The sequence below is a fragment of the Onthophagus taurus genome, chromosome 1 (genome assembly GCF_036711975.1).
Source record: "Onthophagus taurus isolate NC chromosome 1, IU_Otau_3.0, whole genome shotgun sequence".
Lineage (NCBI taxonomy): Eukaryota > Metazoa > Arthropoda > Insecta > Coleoptera > Scarabaeidae > Onthophagus > Onthophagus taurus.
Window position 1 is genome coordinate 35,244,934 of NC_091966.1, and position 17,718 is coordinate 35,262,651.

At 31.3% G+C, this 17,718-nt stretch overlaps 4 protein-coding genes across 6 annotated transcripts in view; 2 read left to right on the forward strand and 2 right to left on the reverse strand.

The window, feature by feature from the left end:
* Positions 1–3,126: 3,126 nt before the first annotated feature.
* Positions 3,127–6,700, reverse strand: LOC111425705 (sodium-coupled monocarboxylate transporter 2-like). Of its 2 annotated transcripts, none has more exons than XM_023059924.2 (8): positions 6,485–6,700; positions 6,159–6,436; positions 5,887–6,106; positions 5,691–5,831; positions 5,405–5,623; positions 3,681–3,951; positions 3,475–3,626; positions 3,127–3,422 (listed from the first exon to the last, which is right to left on the reverse strand). In XM_023059924.2, exons 1-8 carry the CDS (start codon positions 6,658–6,660, stop codon positions 3,155–3,157), a joined length of 1,725 nt encoding a protein of 574 aa, XP_022915692.2. In that variant the 5' UTR covers positions 6,661–6,700; the 3' UTR covers positions 3,127–3,154. The 2 variants fall into 2 exon arrangements, with proteins under 2 accessions (XP_022915692.2, XP_071056776.1); XM_071200675.1 differs by having other exon boundaries at positions 6,159–6,410; positions 6,485–6,562.
* A 1,349-nt stretch (positions 6,701–8,049) lies between these two features.
* On the forward strand, positions 8,050–11,464 carry LOC111425704 (sodium-coupled monocarboxylate transporter 2-like). Of its 2 annotated transcripts, none has more exons than XM_023059921.2 (7): positions 8,050–8,305; positions 9,627–9,922; positions 9,973–10,192; positions 10,248–10,388; positions 10,450–10,668; positions 10,724–10,994; positions 11,055–11,464. In XM_023059921.2, exons 1-7 carry the CDS (start codon positions 8,133–8,135, stop codon positions 11,451–11,453), a joined length of 1,719 nt encoding a protein of 572 aa, XP_022915689.2. In that variant the 5' UTR covers positions 8,050–8,132; the 3' UTR covers positions 11,454–11,464. The 2 variants fall into 2 exon arrangements, with proteins under 2 accessions (XP_022915689.2, XP_022915690.2); XM_023059922.2 differs by having other exon boundaries at positions 9,627–9,904.
* A 3,081-nt stretch (positions 11,465–14,545) lies between these two features.
* On the reverse strand, positions 14,546–16,659 carry LOC111425706 (sodium-coupled monocarboxylate transporter 2-like). Its single transcript, XM_023059925.2, has 7 exons — positions 16,429–16,659; positions 16,092–16,369; positions 15,820–16,039; positions 15,628–15,768; positions 15,351–15,569; positions 15,024–15,294; positions 14,546–14,965 (listed from the first exon to the last, which is right to left on the reverse strand). Exons 1-7 carry the CDS (start codon positions 16,599–16,601, stop codon positions 14,552–14,554), a joined length of 1,716 nt encoding a protein of 571 aa, XP_022915693.2. The 5' UTR covers positions 16,602–16,659; the 3' UTR covers positions 14,546–14,551.
* A 344-nt stretch (positions 16,660–17,003) lies between these two features.
* Positions 17,004–17,718, forward strand: part of LOC111425710 (glutathione S-transferase-like) — a 32,065-nt gene continuing 31,350 nt past the window's right edge. Inside the window, exon 1 of the mRNA XM_071200703.1 lies at positions 17,004–17,231. The gene's annotated coding sequence lies outside the window, so the exon portion shown is untranslated. The remainder of the gene's footprint in view (positions 17,232–17,718) is intronic.

Below are 17,718 nucleotides of genomic sequence, written 5' to 3' on the forward strand. Positions count from 1 at the left end.
TTGATTGTTCTCGCTGTCCTCTAAATTCATTAGTTCCAAGCATGTTTACATACTTGAAATATTTAAGTAACTAGTCGTACGTTTTAAAGTCTAACACTACGTTTAATTCACAAAATACTTGCTGAAAATCTACAACACGAGGTTAACTGATCAAGGCAAAATCTCTAACTGGTATGTAAACAAAGTGTAACTAATTCATTTCTAGTAAAAGCGAAAACGCACTTAGTGTTGGTGAATTTTTGCATTTACGATTTACTCAATAACTACGAAACTTGCATTAAGCGAACCTCACTAACTCAATTGATTAGTTTTGCTTTTAAAATAATTTTCGAGAATTTCACTTAGTGACTATTAACTGCCCGAAACAGGCTTATTCAGTACGTTATCGTAGTTAATTATTTTTCCCATAAATACTCCTCTTCAAAATGCAGTTAGTGGTTAAGGTATTCCGATTTTCTTAAAAATGTCAATTAGTGCATTTTGGCAGTAATAGGGCGATATATTATGTTTAATAAATTTCATTTTTCCTAGGTTAGAATGTCGATTTCTTTGGCGAATGTTGTTCCTGAGGGCCTGGAGGGTAAGCAACTCTATAGAAAGTAGTCTGGGGTCGTCAGATCTCAATCCCCTAATCGAGAAATCGATTACCAGCTTGGAAAAGTGTTCCTCATGTACCGTTGCTACACACCGCAATAAAATGAAAGGGTTGATAAGGAAAATAAGATATTAGTAAAAGTAGCGAAAACTTATTTAAAAAAGTTTTCGCAGAAAGTTGAATAAATCGTCTTAGGTTAAATACTCTTACATATTAAACAGCGGATATGACCTATGGTAGAAGAATGCAGTTACATCATTTCATAGTTTTTTGTAGTAATGTGTCTGTGCATAAGGCAATTTTCATACATCGTATTAAGAATTCAGTAGATTTAATAAACAAAATTAAAAACATAAAAATTGAAAAACATACAAAACTTATTTCTTTTGACATCAAAAACTGATACACAAATGTTCCGATATCTAAGACCATCGATATAATAGAAAAATTCCTAGCCACTAATAAAACTAAATTAAACTTACAACATAATGAAATATATAGTTTCGTAAACATTCAAGAAACAAGTCACTTAAATTTAGCATATTTAGAAAAGATACAACAAACTGCATTATTCCAAAGAATTCCTTTCACTGTCGACAACACAAAGAAGCGGTATTCTTATTTAATCGTTTAATCAGTACCATTAGATGAAAACTCATTTAATTCGGAACTTGGTAAAATCATAAAAATAGGCTTAGATAATGGATATAGCTTCCCAGAAATGCAAAATATATATTACAAAATGCATAATAATAATATAAACAACATTATATTTCCAAGATTTTACGCCAAAAACAGTATATAATTTTACCCTATCACCCTAATCTAGAAAATAACTTTAAAAGTAAGAAATACAACATAACCCCTGCCTTTAGGTCCAATAACAGCGTAGGACACCTATTAGTTAACAACGGACATAAGTTTCAATTTTGGGAAAAGAGCGGGGTATATAAGATCAAATGTGATAGTTGTGATATGTTCTACATAGGCCAAACAGGTAGAAATGTAAAAACTACCTACAAAGAGCATATCTCAAAGAGTAATTCGGCGTTTTTTACACACATTAAACAAAACTTTAAATAAATCTTAAGAAATGGATTTGTAGGAAGAGTACTATATAAAAATACATGAAAGAGAAGGTCTATTAAATGACATAACTGAATTTAATAATAACTGATATTTTAAAAATTTGTGGACATAACAACACAAATTTTAACTATTTATAGTGAGTTTTATGTAATTTTAACTTTTTACTTTTCAATTTGTAGTGTGTTTATTGTATCTTTGTGACCTATTTATTTACTAAAAGAACGCGTAATTGTCTGTTTAAAAAAGCGAAATTGTTGGTTCGTCGTGATTTCTTTTCCACCTACACTATCAAAACTTGTTATTGACAATTAGACGGTAAGACCAATTAGTAATAGTACCGAAACAAATTTGTAGCACCGATAATTAAAAAATAAAGTAACATCTTTTAAAGAAAATATTGTATTTTCAATACATATAATTAAAATGTTGCAGAATAAATTGGAGGACTCACATAGGGAGCAGATACATGCGAAGAAATCATTTGGAAAAGTGGAAGATGTAGTAATAAAACTACAAGTCAAAAAAGGGGAGCTGAAGGCGACAGCGAAAGCTAAGGAACAGATAGCGAAGTTGTGGAAAATGTTAAAAACCAGGGAAGTCGAAACATATAGAAAAATTGAACATTTTGGGAAAGTGATTTTGAAGGGGCAGGATGATAAGTTAAGGGAGGTTATTATTGAGGAACGGTAAACGTCTTACCCCGCTGTGACGGAGAAGAAGAGGAGAAACGCTAGGGTTGTGAAAGCAGAAGGACAGGGAAATTATAACAAGGGTAATGATAAAAACATTGTAAATTTAATATCTCCACATACTGAGATATTTGATGTCAAAAACAGAAGTTATTTTGACACAACCTCAAAGGAATTTATATGGCAGGAAATTGCGGAAGAATTAAATAAATGTGATGACTATACTCAGTTTTTGTGGATGAAGTGGTGTCCCATGGAGAATACGAAGATAAATAAAGAAGGAAAAGCTTAGAGCAAGAAGGGATTCGGTATCAGAGTTGTAATGCCCACAACATAGTAATAAGTTTTGGGTTGATGTCATAAATACTGTTACTTACATGCTACACAACGGATATGGGTTATGAAACAAAAAAACAGTAAATATATGTAGGAAAGATTTGGGAAGCTCGAGACTTTTCGAGTGTACTTGGTCTAGGGCTCGAGGCGATCTATAGAAGTCGAGAAGAAGATTCAGTTAGAACATAACACGCATAGATAAAAGATTTACAAAGAAGACTACACGACCAGAAAATTCACCCAGAACACAGAAAAAAGAAGACACGTTGTGGTGAAGGTGTTAATAATAAACTAGTTAAAAACAGGTAGGTTTTTTTATTTTAATAAAAACCCTACAGAAATGTTTTTGTTTATAAAAGAAAATTACATAAAATAATATAAAATATTAATAGAAGTAATTAAAAATAATCAAATATAAGGAATAATTAAATTTATTTAATAAACATTAATTGGTATTGTTTACAACAATATTTGCTGCTTTACGTATGGTATAATACGTAGGCCGCTGTTCTTTCGATTTTATAAAACGTTGAGAAATAGGAGCAATGCAATCCTTATTTAATGTTTCATCGCTTTTGGTAAAATAACTTACAGCAATACTAACGATAAAAACTATTATTAATCCGAATAAAGTGTAAAAATAAAATGACACTTTGTAAATAACAAAAGGTTCTTCTGGTTCAGAAAGCTTTGGGAACGATGTTGTAGATATCCTAAAAAAATTAATATTTTTGGTTAAAATTAAAATAAATTAGTGAAAATTACGTTTCGTTTAGAGCGTTTAAAGTAACATTACATCCGTGTGTAAAAGCTGGTAAAGGTGGATATTTTATTACCCCTTTCGTTTTGTACCATTGAGATGTAACTACGATCCAGGTCATAACAATTAGTGAAGTTATCCCACCGGTTAACGCACCCTAACAAATTAAGATAAATAAATAAATTACAAAAATATCATATCATTTATTTACAATGCAATTAACCATTGGCACCAACATTCCAACGGTAAATAAACCGAGTAATGGCCCATTTGTAATACCAACAAAACTGAAAGTTACAGGTACAATATTTCCCAATCGTTCGACCACAAAAACCAAAATCGTGCAAATAACCCCAACCGTTACAACCAAGAATTTGAGGATTTTGCTTACAGTTTCTTGCGATATATTTTTGGACATAAATAATGAAATAAAGTCTTCGTAAATTGTGGCTGATAAACAATTTAATGAGGCAGATAATGTACTAAAATTTAAAAAAAGAAATTGAAGAATATTATTGACTGATTTATATTGGAATTTATAATATCACAGAAATATTATTCACTTCTATTTGAAAATATTATTTTTGTGGTTATCTTTCGCTATTTGTTTTGTTTAAATATAAAGATTTTTTTTATTTTATGGCATATAAAATAATAATGGCATTCTTCCTCGTGAAAACAAAAATAATTTTAAAAATCTCAAAACAATTTCTGTTTAAAATCGTTACAACATCAAATGGCACGGAGAAACCATGCAATAGCAAAGAACTGATGAATTCCGGCCTATATGATTCGTATTTATCGCTGTTGAAAAATATATAATCCAAATCCCCCATCTCAAACCCACATGAACAATTGAAACACTGTAAAATATTAATTTTATTTAGATGGGCACTGTAACATCCATGGCCCGACCCTCAGCCTGACAACAGTTGAAAAAAAATTCTGGAAACGTCACGTCCACTATATTAATGGTAAAATGGTAAAGTATACGAAGATTAACTCGAATGTATTGAGTCTGCCTGTGCTGATATGTTTGATTCCAGTGTCTGCACCAGACCTCCTTTACAAGTTTCTCCTTGCAGCTAGATAAGACCTCAGAAGAAGAAAGTTCGTTTTTAACTAGCTTGCCGTCCCGGAAGGCCTTATCTAGCTCATCTACACGCTCATGATGGACAAAACCAGCGGAGCTTTTACCCATAAAAGTTTTACCATATGGCCTTGATCATTCAACGTAGTGACATTGTTCAATATTTCCACTATAACAGGTCGGTACTTTGAGAACTGTTTCCTGTGTTTTATAGATAGTAGGACACATTTTGAATCGGTGAATATACCAACCTTACTATTTGGGCGTATATTTCTATTTAATCTATATAATTTAAGGCCTCCAAAATTGCTATTGTTTCTGCCGCAAAAATACTAGTGGATAAATTAAGTTTAAAATGGGCATGGTAATCAATGGTGGTTATCAAAAAAGCACAACCAACACTACCACTTGCAGATTTGGAAGTATCAGTATGAATAACCAAACTACCCTCCATCAACTGCAGGATCTCAACAAACCATTCTTCTACCCCTGACCTCCACTGCTAACTTAGCGACCTTAGCATGAAACGTTTTATGGTTCGAAGCTGACAGTTTAACCATTTGTTTCGTTGACAAGAAATTACATCTGAAGATAAGTGGGGGTTCTATGGCTTCAACGTTAAGCGTTTCAATAGGACTAGACTTCATTGCGCCTAAACTATCTCATGCATATTAGTAGATTTTCTAGTGAAGAGGATCTAATCCATTGCAATGTCTTCACCTAACACATCAGTTGAAAAAGATATGCCTATTAAGTTGAATGATAAAGCTCACGTGCAAACACGTGCGCTAAGAAGATCTGATTTGATGAAGCTAATTCTGTGTGAAAAAGTAAAATATGATTACCTTAAAGCAGCGCTAAACACACCGGAAACGAATAAACCTGCTAATCCTTGTATTGAATGTGCCACATCCATAATATAATAAGGTAAAAGTTCATCTGCACTTTTAATTTTACCGGACTTAAGAGGATCGCAACCGTAATATTTTGCAAACATTATAAATCCCGACCAACAACTGACAGTCACCACTGAAAACATCGCGAGGAAAAATAGAACGAAAGTGCTAAAAACAAAATAAGTTAAATAAAATCTCTAAAAGTTATTAATGATTAAAAACAAAAAAACTCAACGTTTTAATATGTTTAAATGATGGTAATGATAAACATTTTTGTACGACACTTTGATTAATTCCGGCCACCATTATGAGCGAAAAGGAATTAGCGATACTTCCGGTCCAAAAAGAATCTCTTATTGTTAAATCCAATTCAAATCTGGAATAAATGTTATTTTGCAAAATTTGCGTTTTGATTTATTATTTTTTAATACGGAATATCGAATCGTCCCGTTTGATAATTTAAGTCCCAAATTTTTGAAATTCCACCAGCTGAACCAACTCCCATGATAAAAACGAAAGCAACAGAACCCAACATAACGAAGAATTGTAAAGCATCCGTCCAAATAACGGCTTTAATCCCACCAAATGTAGTATAAAAAATACATATTACGCATAATGTTGGTGTTACGTAATGAGAATGGATTCCGGTTACTAAAAATAAAAAAGCATTTCATGTCATGTCATTAAATTAATTAATTGTTACCTTTTGAAAGAGTTAACGCTGGTGCATATATGACAAATGGAAGATAGAGCATATTTTGAATCGTATATAATACAGATGCTAATAATCTAATTTTGTTGTTGAAACGGATTTTTAAATATTCATAAGTGCTGGTTATTTGGAGTTTATAGAAAACAGGTAAATAAATTTTATAACATATATATAAAACTAAAGGGAATAATGGCATACAAAGCCAATAAGAAATTCCATAATTATAAATATCGCCAGGAAGTGCTAACAAAGTTAATCCAGAAATTGTACTGAAATTTTAACACAAATTAAAAATTTTTTTTTGATTCAATTCTTACCTTGATGCCAAAGACATAGCAACTGGCCAAATGGTCATTTGTTTGCCTCCAAGTAAATAATCATTAGCAGTTGATTGTTTTTGGAAAAATCCATAATAAATCCCAATCAAAGTACTGAGAATTACCATAGAAAGGAATAAAACGTAATCGATCCACGAAAATAAAATCTCTGCCATTGTCAAGCTTTATGTTTAGTCACTTATCGGCAACATTACTACTAACATACTCTTTATATAAATCTTACGCTATACCCCACCACATTTCATTAGTGAACATGGCAAGTACATTTTGTTGTAATTCTAAAACGAATTAAAATATTTATTTATTATACAGGATGTCCCGTTACATTTTTACTACTTTTTACTTTTTTTGCATGTTACAAAATAAATTAGTTCTTTCACTAAATGACTCCAAGCGATATAATTGTAATGATGGAATTAATACATTAGCTTGTATTATGTTTATTATGTTACTCTGCACATAGTTTTTATTTAGTTTTCCTTTTATCGTTGTTTTCAAAAATAAATAATGTATTTCTTAAACACATAATTTTTTGTTTTTATTTTTGTTCTTACAAGGTACTAAGGGTGTTAGTAAACCAAAGCTTACTCACATAATTGAATTTGTAAAAAAAGTACTACAAAATTATAGTTTATTTGATTAGTTATTTTTTCAAAATTTTACTTGTGACCTAAGCTTCCACTACCTACCGCTAGTTGGCGTCCCCCTTTCCGCGTACAGAAATCTCATGGGTTTAGTTTCACTACCTACCGCTAAAAAGAAACAAACATAAGCTCTGCGGGAGAGGGGGGTTCCGTCCAATCGGAAAAGATGGTGCATTCCAGACAGTACGTCGCGCCTTTATCTTACCTATGTAAAGAAATAAAGGTGCGACGTTCTATTTCTGGAACACACCAAAAAATTAGAGAGACATAACTTTGAAAAACTGATAACGGTAGGACAAACACAATTATTTGTCATATTTTGGTTAACATCGCGTTGAAATCTTTTTTGTCGCAATTTTTTTTATCGGCTGTAAAGTGGCGTTGACTTTTGGCATCGCTAGTAATCGCACGAGAACTAAATTGGATGACCTGGAAGCGTATGGAGAGATGGAGGGGATTTAGAGGAGTTAAATTTGGTACTGGTGGAAAGAAAGAAGGTGGAAAAAATGTTGAGGAATAAATTGGAGGACTTATATAGGGAAGTGATATATGTAATATTCTAGAATCACTTGGGAAAGTGGAAGATGTAGTAATAAAACTACAACTCAAAAAGATAGCGAAAGCTGAGGAACAGATAGCGAAATTGTGGAAAATGTTAGAAACCAGAGAAGTCGAAACATACAGAAAAATTGAAGAAGTGTGACGACAGCAATGACTGATTCTGAGATGGAATAATTAAGAATAAACTTAAAGCGCACAATATACAAAACAAAAATTGCGCAAAAAGTAGGTTGTGTATTATTTTTGATAAACGAACACATACCACATTGTTTTTAACCTTCGATATTTAAATTCCTGCATATCTTATATATTTAGGCCTATTACAAGTTTTCTTACACTTACTAGCCTCGCATACATCGCTCGTATTCATATATTTATTACAAATTTAAACAAAAACACTAAAGTTTTACTATTCATTAAAAATGTTTTTGTTATTTTCATGGTTTGATTACACATCATTAATTTTAATGCTCTTAATAAGTACGGTAATCGGAATTTATTATGGATTTTATAATAAACAATCTTCAGCAAAAGATTATCTTCTCGGTGGTAAAAATATGAACGTTTGGCCAATTTCTTTATCTTTGGTATCAAGGTAAGACAATTTTAGTTTAATTAATTTAGATTTCTTTGTGTTTAAATACAACTTTAAGCTAATCATTTACACTTTTCTTTAATTTAATATAGTTGTAGTTGTATATCTGGAGTACCTCTTTTGACATTTCCTGTAGAAATTTATAGTTTCGGAATCATTTCGCGTATTATTTGTGGTAACACGACCGCATAAATTATAATTTCATAATACTTTCAAGAATGATAAACTTCAAATAAATCAAATAACGTCTTACCTTCCGGAAAATATTTTCCTAAAAACAAGGAAAATTACAAAAATACCTTCGATAACCTTCAATAAACATTAAACATTTCTTTCACCTGATTGTTTGTCATGCCAAGAATTTTTTAACTTATTCTACATCATTGGGCGTATTGTTTGTAATAAACGATCACATAAAATAAAATTTCGTCCTTATTTTATTCATAACATGCTGTCTAAATTCTATGTTTTTTTAACCTTCCATACTTTACATTCCGGTTTATTTTATACATATATTGAGACCTATCGATAATTTCCTTTCGTAGTATTTCCTATGCACCGCTCGTTTCCTCTAGTATTTATATCGTCTTAACTTAAAAAAATCTTTCTTAAAAATGTGTTTATTATTCTCATGGTTTGATTACTTCTTCTTCTTTCTCTTACCCCCATTTATACCTTACCATGTTGGGTTTTGGATCCATCTTTCATACATCTTTCTATTTCTGGCCATAGTACTTCGGCGAGTTTCTTTCAACCATCTTCTCAATCTCTCCCTGCCATTGGGCTCTTGATCTACCACGCTTTCTCTGTCCTTCTGGCCTCATATTGAACATTTTTTTAAGTATTCTATCTTCTTTCATTCGAACCAAATGACCATACCAACTTAGTTGTTTTCCTTCTATTTCTTGTACCAGCTTAGTTCTTTTCTGATGTTCTTGTTCCATACCCTATCTCTTCTGGTTTTCCCCCATATCTTGCGTAGGTACTTCATCTCTGCTGCTGTTCTTTTTTATTTCGGTTGTCCAACATCGACCTAGTTTCTGATCCATAATTAAGTGTGGGTATATAGAGTGTAGGTTTTATTAATTGTATTTTTGCTTTAGTGTTCAATTCCTTCTTGCCTACGAGGGTGTTGCTCTTGCTGTTCTGTTGTGTATTTCCTGATCTATCTTTCCATCCTTACTTGTTGTGGTTCCAATATATTCGTATTTTTCTACCACATCCAATCGTTGCCCCTCTATTCTTACGTCAATAACTAATAATTACACATTAATCTTTTAATATTTTTTTATCATTTACACTTTTCTTTAATTTAATATAGTTGTATATCTGGAGTACCTCTTTTGGCTTTTCCTGTCGAAATTTATAGTTTCGGAATATCAACTGCTTTGGTTACATTTGAAATGGCAATAATATTTTTGTCTACATATTTCATATTTTTACCCGTATTTTATCAATTACAAGTGACGAGTATGTACGAATATTTCCAACTAAGATTTGATAAAAAAATGAGGATGCTGGCATCTATAATGTACACTGTTTACATGGCTTTATATTTACCGTTAGCGATTTATGTGCCATCTTTAGCACTCTCTCAAGGTAAAACATCAAATTTAGGTAAAAAGTAATTCAAAAATTTCGCTAATTATTTCAAATAAAAATTTTAGTTACTGGAATTTCAGTTGGATTTTTTAGTCCAATTTTATGTGGAATATGTATTTTTTATACAACTTTAGGAGGAGTTAAAGCTGTCGTGTGGACGGATGCTTTACAATTTTTCTTTATGATCGGTTCGATGTTTGCTGTTGTTGTTATTGGAATAACGCATGTCGGTGGAATTCGAAATCTATGGAAATTGGCTTCAGAAAATGGAAGATTAGATTTAACGTAATAATAATAACAATAATTTTTATTTTAAAAATCGTTTCGAATTATTTTTTAGTTTCGAATTAGATCCCACCATAAAGGATAGTTTTTGGAGTGGAGCAATTGGATTTCTTTTCGTTTGGTTCACTACGGTTGCTTTAAATCAAGGAACGATTCAAAAATGCATGTCAGTTTCTTCTTATAAAAAAGTCAAAAAGTAATTCTTTTATTAAAACAATAATTATTTTTTGAATGATTTGATTTTATTCATTACACAGAGCTTTATTAATATCTTGGATAACTTTAAGCATTCTTTTATTCTTTATATTTTTCGCCGGTTTAGCGATGTACGCAAAATATTTCGATTGCGATCCTTTACTATCTAATAAAATTCAAAAACGTGATCAAATGCTTCCTTATTACGTTATGGATGTTTCTAAGAATATACCAGGACTTGCTGGGTTATTTATAGCAGGAATTTTAAGTGCAGGTTTAAGGTAATATTTTATTTAATAATTTAATTTAATTTTTCTTGTATTAATTTAAATTTAGCACATTATCAGCTGGAATGAATTGTTTAGGAGCTACAATTTATGAAGATTTCATCAAATCATTTCTCGGTGATAACATATCGGATAAAAAAACTAGTATTATATTAAAATTAATAGTAGCAGCAATTGGGGTGTTATGCACAGCTTTAGTTTACGTCGTTGAACAACTTGGAAATGTGTTACCTCTTGTTTTAAGTGTTTTTGGTGTCGCTGGGGGCCCAATTACAGGACTTTTCACCGTTGGGATGATGGTACCAATGGTCAACTCAATAGTAAGTTAATTAAAACAGGAACTTTTTTAGTAACGATTTATTCCTTACTACAATTTTTAGGGTGCTCTTATAGGAGGAATAGTTTCTTTAATAGTAATGTCTTGGATTGTTGTTGGCACACATATATACCGAAAAAGCCATCCTTATTCACTTCTACCAATATCAATAAACGGTTGTCCATTAAATGGAACTTTGGGTGTTTTAAACACAACTAAAAATGTTTTTGTCAAAGACGATGGATTCTTTTTATTTAGGATTTCACCAAATTACTACGCATTAATGGGGTTTTTGATTGTTGTCATTTTAAGTATTGCGATTAGCTGTGTTATTAATAAGAAAAATACTGTTGTTAATAAGGATTGTATCACTCCGTTCATGCAGTTCTTGTTACCTAAAACTGAAAAGTATATTTCCATTGAAGAAATTGTTAAATTCACTGATGAGTACAATAAAATTTAATAATAAATTGATTATTAACTTATTTCTATGTTGAACCTTGATTTTACTTTCTTTAACAATAAATTACAAATGAAAAATTTTGCATGAACATAACAAGAATTTCACATTTTCAAAATGATAATAATATGAATACCTAGATGGCTTTAAGTTGTTGTTATTGCATAACAAAAATCTTTTAATGGAAAGAAAAAAATTCTTTCTTTTTTCAATTGATTGTGTTAATAGTATTTAAGGGAAAGAGACGTAGCAATAAATTTAGCGAGCTAAATAAATACCTTGTATTAGGCAATTACGAAACTATTCGAGAAAGCAAAACTGCTTCCAAGAACTATTAAACCAAATGGATACCCAAGGTGAACTGAATATAGACTATAGAATAAATTAGAGACCAGAGGAACCTGATATAAAACCAAACGGTGGTTGGATTGGGTTGGGTGGTTGGTAAACATCCAAAAAGTACTGAGATCGCTAAATAATGAAAGAGCGCCAAGAATAGACAACATCCCAGCAGAACTCTTCAAGTATGGGGAAGACCCAATTGCAGGAGATATGTACAGTCTAATAAAATAAAATATGGGTTAGTGAGAAGATACAAGACGAATGGAAAACAAATTACTATGTGAAAACTATAGACGTATATTACCACTTAGTAATGCCTACAAAGTATTCATTAACGTCGTTAAAGACTATTTGAAACCTTTGGCAGAAAGAATGTTGGAAGAGTATCAGGTCTTTAGACATATTCCATTTATACATCGACCTGAAAATAGCTTAGGATAACGTAGACAGAAGTAAACTTCTATCAACACTGTTAGACTTCGACATTCCATCAAAGCTGGTTAGAATGATACGCATAACATTGAATAAAGAATACAACAAGTAGAGAAGATTGATGGAAAAATCGGAGAAACAAAAGATTTGAAGTCTCACAAGGCCTGAAACAGACCGATGCAAAATCAAAGTTTACAATCTTTTATGCTATAAATAACAGCTTAACACCGACAGCGGCGTCTACATCGGAACTTAGAGTTGTGTTAAGTGATAAATTCCGATTCTGCTTGAGGATATACAATGGTCGTATGAAGGTCAGACGAAGACTTGAGGAACGTCACAATGGAAATGCTCACACCAAACTGTGAGAATCTGTAGTCTGGGGTGTTATAACTTATGGAAGTATATCTCTTTTGGTATTTCTCAGAGGTAACATGAATCAATAATATATGTGGATGAAATAAAAGAATCCCATATTCTTCCGCTATTGGAAAACTCACTTTTCCTATAGGATAAGACGTTACCCGATTTTTCGCCCATCGAGGATGTTCGGGAGAAAACTGAAAAATTCTACATAATGTCTTTCAGGTTGCTTGGAAAACAATACGTCAAAGGATTTATTCCACGAATAGTGGGAGAATATTTTAAGAGCACTAAGAGTATATCGTACTACTCTACTTGTACTATTATATTTATAGCATAACATCTTCTTTTGTACCTTTATAACAAGACAAACTACACTAATGTCGGAGCTTAGTTCTATTTAATCTTTTTTTTACTTCCCATTTTCTGTCCAGCTTCTTTTTTCTCATCCCAGAGAAGCTTGACAAAAATTTAGCTTTCCAGTTTGTGTTCAGCTTCTTTTTCCTACGATATTCCTTTCTTTCCAGCCACTGTTCAGTCTCCCTCTTCTGTTACAAATTTCCTTTCCACCATTTCAATCCTTATCAAGTCTTTTTCTTGCCTTTGTAGGCCCGTTTCAGGTATCTTTCTTCCTTAATTTTTTTTCTTTTATTACCTGTATCCACCTTCCTTTTCCAGTATCTTTCTTCTACTACCAGTTTCTTTACAGTGTTTTCTACTCTTTTCTTTTCTTTCCAGTTTTTGATCAGTTTCAGTCCAAGATGTGTCCTAATTTTTAACTAAGAGTACGTTTGGGGTTTTAGTTCCAGAAATCATGGAAAATAGACACGGCAGGGGAAGAGAACAGTTGGGCAGAGGTAGAAAGTTGGGTTGAACCTTGAAATCAAAGAATTTTGGCGAAAACCTAAGTGGAGTTCAAACTGGAGATCTAAATGACGAAGGTTGAATGTAGGAAGAGTGTGGTAGAGATGAACACAGCTAGGCATGATGATGTTATTGATAATTTAATTATTTTTATAAGATGTTTAGAAGCTTTAACACGTTCTGGAATAGTAGTATTAGTATTTTGATTTCTGTCTTTCGAGATTTTTGTTGCAAATTCATTTTTCATTTTTGACCATTATATAGTTTTATCCATTCATCGTTCTTCAGTTTGTTTTTATTTCTTAGTGTTTTCATTTTGTTACCAACTATCAAGAGTTCTTTTTGTTGTTTCAGTCTCTCCCATCGTATAGATTTTTTTTCCTCTTATTCTTATTTATCCTTTTTTCCTTCTCATCTCTTGAATTTCCCCTTGAGCATTTTGTTTTCATTCGTCAATTGCTTCAATTGTTTACCATTCTGTTCTTACAATTCATTAAACTTTTTTACTGTATCTTGTATTCTCAACTTAGTACTTTATGTCTCCTCCTGTTTCTTCTTAGACTCCTTTCAGAGCTTATATATTTCTTGCTATATTTCTTTTCATGGGTGATCTTAGTTGTTTCTTACTTTTCTTAGTAATTTCGTCACCATCGTCTTCTCTTTTTAGTCAAGTTACAGGACGATCAAAAACATCAGTTATAGAGTGGCTGGGATCTGGATTCCATGGTGCGTTTGTTATCATTATTCATTCATGTTCATGTCAAAATCACTAAGAATTGTGTTATTTTGTTCATTTTTTATAAAATTTTAATCAATTGGTACTTTTTAGTAGTTAAAGATTTCTGCCAAATTTAGCCAAAAAATGCATACTCCTTCTGGATGTTATCCAGAAGGTGTCTGTCCACACAACTGCTTTCATTAAACATAATTGGTGTAAACGACGCAACCTCAAAATCTTATTGTTATTATTACATTGCACTGAGCATTAACATTAAAATAAGCAAGGTATAATCAACACAAACATATTTACTTTAATGTCATGTTACACAAGCAAAAAAAATCATTTTGGTTATTAAATAAAGAACTCGGTCATATTAAATTTATAATTGAATTTTATTATACTCATTATCTTTATCGGTTAATTTAACAATTTCTTCCACTGGAAAATACATTTCTGTTTTAGGCAATAAAAATTGCATAAAAGGAGTGATACAATCCTTATCAACAATAGTGTTTCTCTTCTTAAAAAGAAAACTGATCACAACACTTAAAACTACGACAATTAGGAATCCCATTAATGTATAATAATTGGGCGAAAGTCTAAATAAAAAGAATCCATCGTCTTTTACAAAAACGTGTGCAGTTGTATTTAAAGCACTCAAAGTTCCATTTAACGGACAACCATCTGTCGATATTGGTAAAAGTGAATAAGGATGGGTTGTTCGATAAATATGTGTACCAACAACAATCCAAGACATTACTACTAAAGAAACTATTCCTCCTATAAGAGCACCCTAAAAATTATATTAACGAATAAATTCTTACTCAAAAAGGTTGTTTTAATTAACTTACTATTGAGTTTACCATTGGAACCATCATTCCAACGGTGAAGATTCCTAAAATTGGACCTCCAGCAACACCAAAAACACTTAAAACAAGAGGTAACACATTTCCAAGTTGTTCAACGGCGTAAACTAAAGCTGTGCATATAACACCAATTGCAGCTACAATTAATTTTAGTAATAGACTAGTTTTTTTATCCGAGATATTAGCACCGAGAAATGGTTTCAGGAAATCTTCATAAATTGTAGCTCCCAAACAGTTCATTCCAGCTGATAATGTGCTAAATTAAAATTAATAAAATATAATTAATTACGAATTCAAATTAAACTTAATTACCTTAGAGCTGCGCTTAAGATTCCTGCTATAAATAACCCAGCAAGTCCTGGTATGTTCTTAGAAACGTCCATTACAAAATAAGGAACCATTTGGTCACGTTTTTGAATTTTGTTAGATGCTAAAGGATCACAATCGAAATATTTTGCGTACATCGTTAAACCAGTAAAGAAAACGAAAAATAAAAGGATGCTTAACGTTATCCAAGATGTCAATAAAGCTCTAATAATAATAATTGAAAAATTAAAAAAATATTAATATTTTTAAATAAAAGAATTACTTTTTGACTTCTTTGTAGGAAGAAAGCGACATGCATTTTTGAATCGTTCCTTGATTTAAAGAAACCACGGTGAACCAAACGAAAAGGAATCCAACCGCTCCACTCCAAAAACTATCTTTTATGGTAGGATCTAATTCGAAACTAAAAAAATAATTTGAAACTATTTGTAAAATAAAAATTATGCGTTATTACGTTAAATCTAATCTTCCATTATCTGAAGCTAATTTCCAAAGGTTTTCAATTCCACCAGCATGGATTGTTCCAACGACTACAACAACCAACATCGAACCGATCATAAAGAAAAATTGTAAAGCATCCGTCCACACGACGGCTTTAAGTCCACCCAAAGTTGTGTAAAAGATACATATTCCACATAAAATTGGACTTAAAACTCCAGCAGCAATTCCAGTAACTAAAAAAAATATTTAAAATAATTTACTACATTTTTGAATTTGATGTTTTACCTTGAGAGAGTGCTAAAGATGGTACATAAATAACTAATGGTAGATACAAAGCCATATAAATAGTGTATAATACAGAAGCGAGAATCCTCATGCTTTTATCGAATCTTAATTGAAAATATTCGTACATACTTGTTACTTGTAATTGATAAAATACGGGTAAAAATATGAAATATGTAGAACCGAATATTATTGCCATTTCAAAAGTAACTAAAGCAGTTGATATTCCAAAACTATATATTTCCGTGGGAAACGTCAAAAGAGGTACTCCAGACACACAACTAAATTAAATCAATACATTATATATTTCTTTTGAAGATATATTAAAAAATAATCTTACCTTGACACTAATGATAAAGAAATTGGCCAAACGTTCATGTTTTTACCCCCAAGAAGATATTCTTTCGCTGAAGTTTGTTTTTGGAAAAATCCATAATAAATTCCGATTATGGTGCTTATTAAAAGCATTAAAATAAATAATGTGTAATCCAACCATGAGAATAATAAAGACATTTTTAAGTTAAGACGATATAAATACTAGAGGAAACGAGCGGTGCATAGGAAGTACTACAAAAGGAAGTTATCGATAAGCCTCAATATATAAAATAAACCGGAATGTAAAAAATGGAAGGTTAAAAAAAACATAGAATTTAGACAGCATGTTATGAAAAAAATAAGAACGAAATTTTAATTTATGTGATCGTTTATTACAAACAATACCCTCAATGATGTAGAATAAGTTAAAAAATTCTTGATATGACAAACAATCAGGTGAAAGAAATGTTTAATGTTTATTGAAGGTTATCGAAGGTATTTTTGTAATTTTCCTTGTTTTTAGGAAAATATTTTCCGGAAGGTCAGACGTCATTTGATTTATTTGAAGTTTATAATTCTTGAAAGTAATTGTTTTTTTCAAAGTCTGGAACAATACGTCGTATGTTATTGAGAGAATCAAGTTGTAAGACCACTTTGCAAATAAAACCGTTTAAGCTCTAGACAAACATAGTGAAAATCGATGCAATTTGGTACGGAGATAGAATGGACCAAAATGAGATTTACATCTTTTTATGTATGTGCGGTAAAAGCCCCTGCGGCGAGTATTGGATTTTGAGAATGAAAACTATGGAAATGTGGTTAAAAGAGGTAAAGTATATCTAGTTTTTAGAAATAATTTGAAAATTCCCAATCGGTTTTGACTGGGTGTCTTAAATAGTAAAGATGGAGTGAAGTCGTTATCAAGTCTCGAGTAAAAACTATATTTAATAATACATGTGTTGAATTTTTTGATACAGAATTATTTTCAATTTCGAGAAGTATAACGAGTTATATTCACGTGTTTGCTTTAAACATGCACAAATTCATAGAATTATAAAATATTATCATAAATTTACCGAGAAAATTTATGAAATTATTGAAGTCAATTACTAATAGCTAGGTATGGTGGAATTTAATTCTTTGTGCATAATGTTAGTGTAATATTTTACCCGTTAAGTGATATTGAATATTTATGGGTGAGTGCAAAATCTGTAAATGTTGGTAATTCTGTAAATTTGGGAGTAAATAAAAATTCTCGAAACAAACAATGGTATACAAAACACCAGAAGAGAAGAACGCAGAAATTAGAAACATA

Excerpts from the sequence above, each read along its gene's own strand:
- LOC111425704 (XM_023059921.2), top strand. The coding sequence starts at position 8,133 with ATGTTTTTGTTATTTTCATGGTTTGATTACACATCATTAATTTTAATG. Across the intron at positions 10,669-10,723 it reads ATTTTAAGTGCAGGTTTAAG|CACATTATCAGCTGGAATGA; the intron begins GTAATATTTTAT and ends ATTTAAATTTAG. Across the intron at positions 10,995-11,054 it reads TACCAATGGTCAACTCAATA|GGTGCTCTTATAGGAGGAAT; the intron begins GTAAGTTAATTA and ends TACAATTTTTAG.
- LOC111425706 (XM_023059925.2), bottom strand. The coding sequence starts at position 16,601 with ATGTCTTTATTATTCTCATGGTTGGATTACACATTATTTATTTTAATG. Across the intron at positions 16,040-16,091 it reads ATCTTTAGCACTCTCTCAAG|TTACTGGAATTGCTGCTGGA; the intron begins GTAAAACATCAA and ends TATTTTTTTTAG. Across the intron at positions 15,769-15,819 it reads AATGGAAGATTAGATTTAAC|TTTCGAATTAGATCCTACCA; the intron begins GTAATAACGCAT and ends TTATTTTTTTAG.
- LOC111425705 (XM_023059924.2), bottom strand. The coding sequence starts at position 6,660 with ATGGCAGAGATTTTATTTTCGTGGATCGATTACGTTTTATTCCTTTCT. Across the intron at positions 5,832-5,886 it reads ACGGGACGATTCGATATTCC|ATTTGAATTGGATTTAACAA; the intron begins GTATTAAAAAAT and ends CATTTATTCCAG. Across the intron at positions 3,952-5,404 it reads GTGTTTAGCGCTGCTTTAAG|TACATTATCTGCCTCATTAA; the intron begins GTAATCATATTT and ends TTTAAATTTTAG.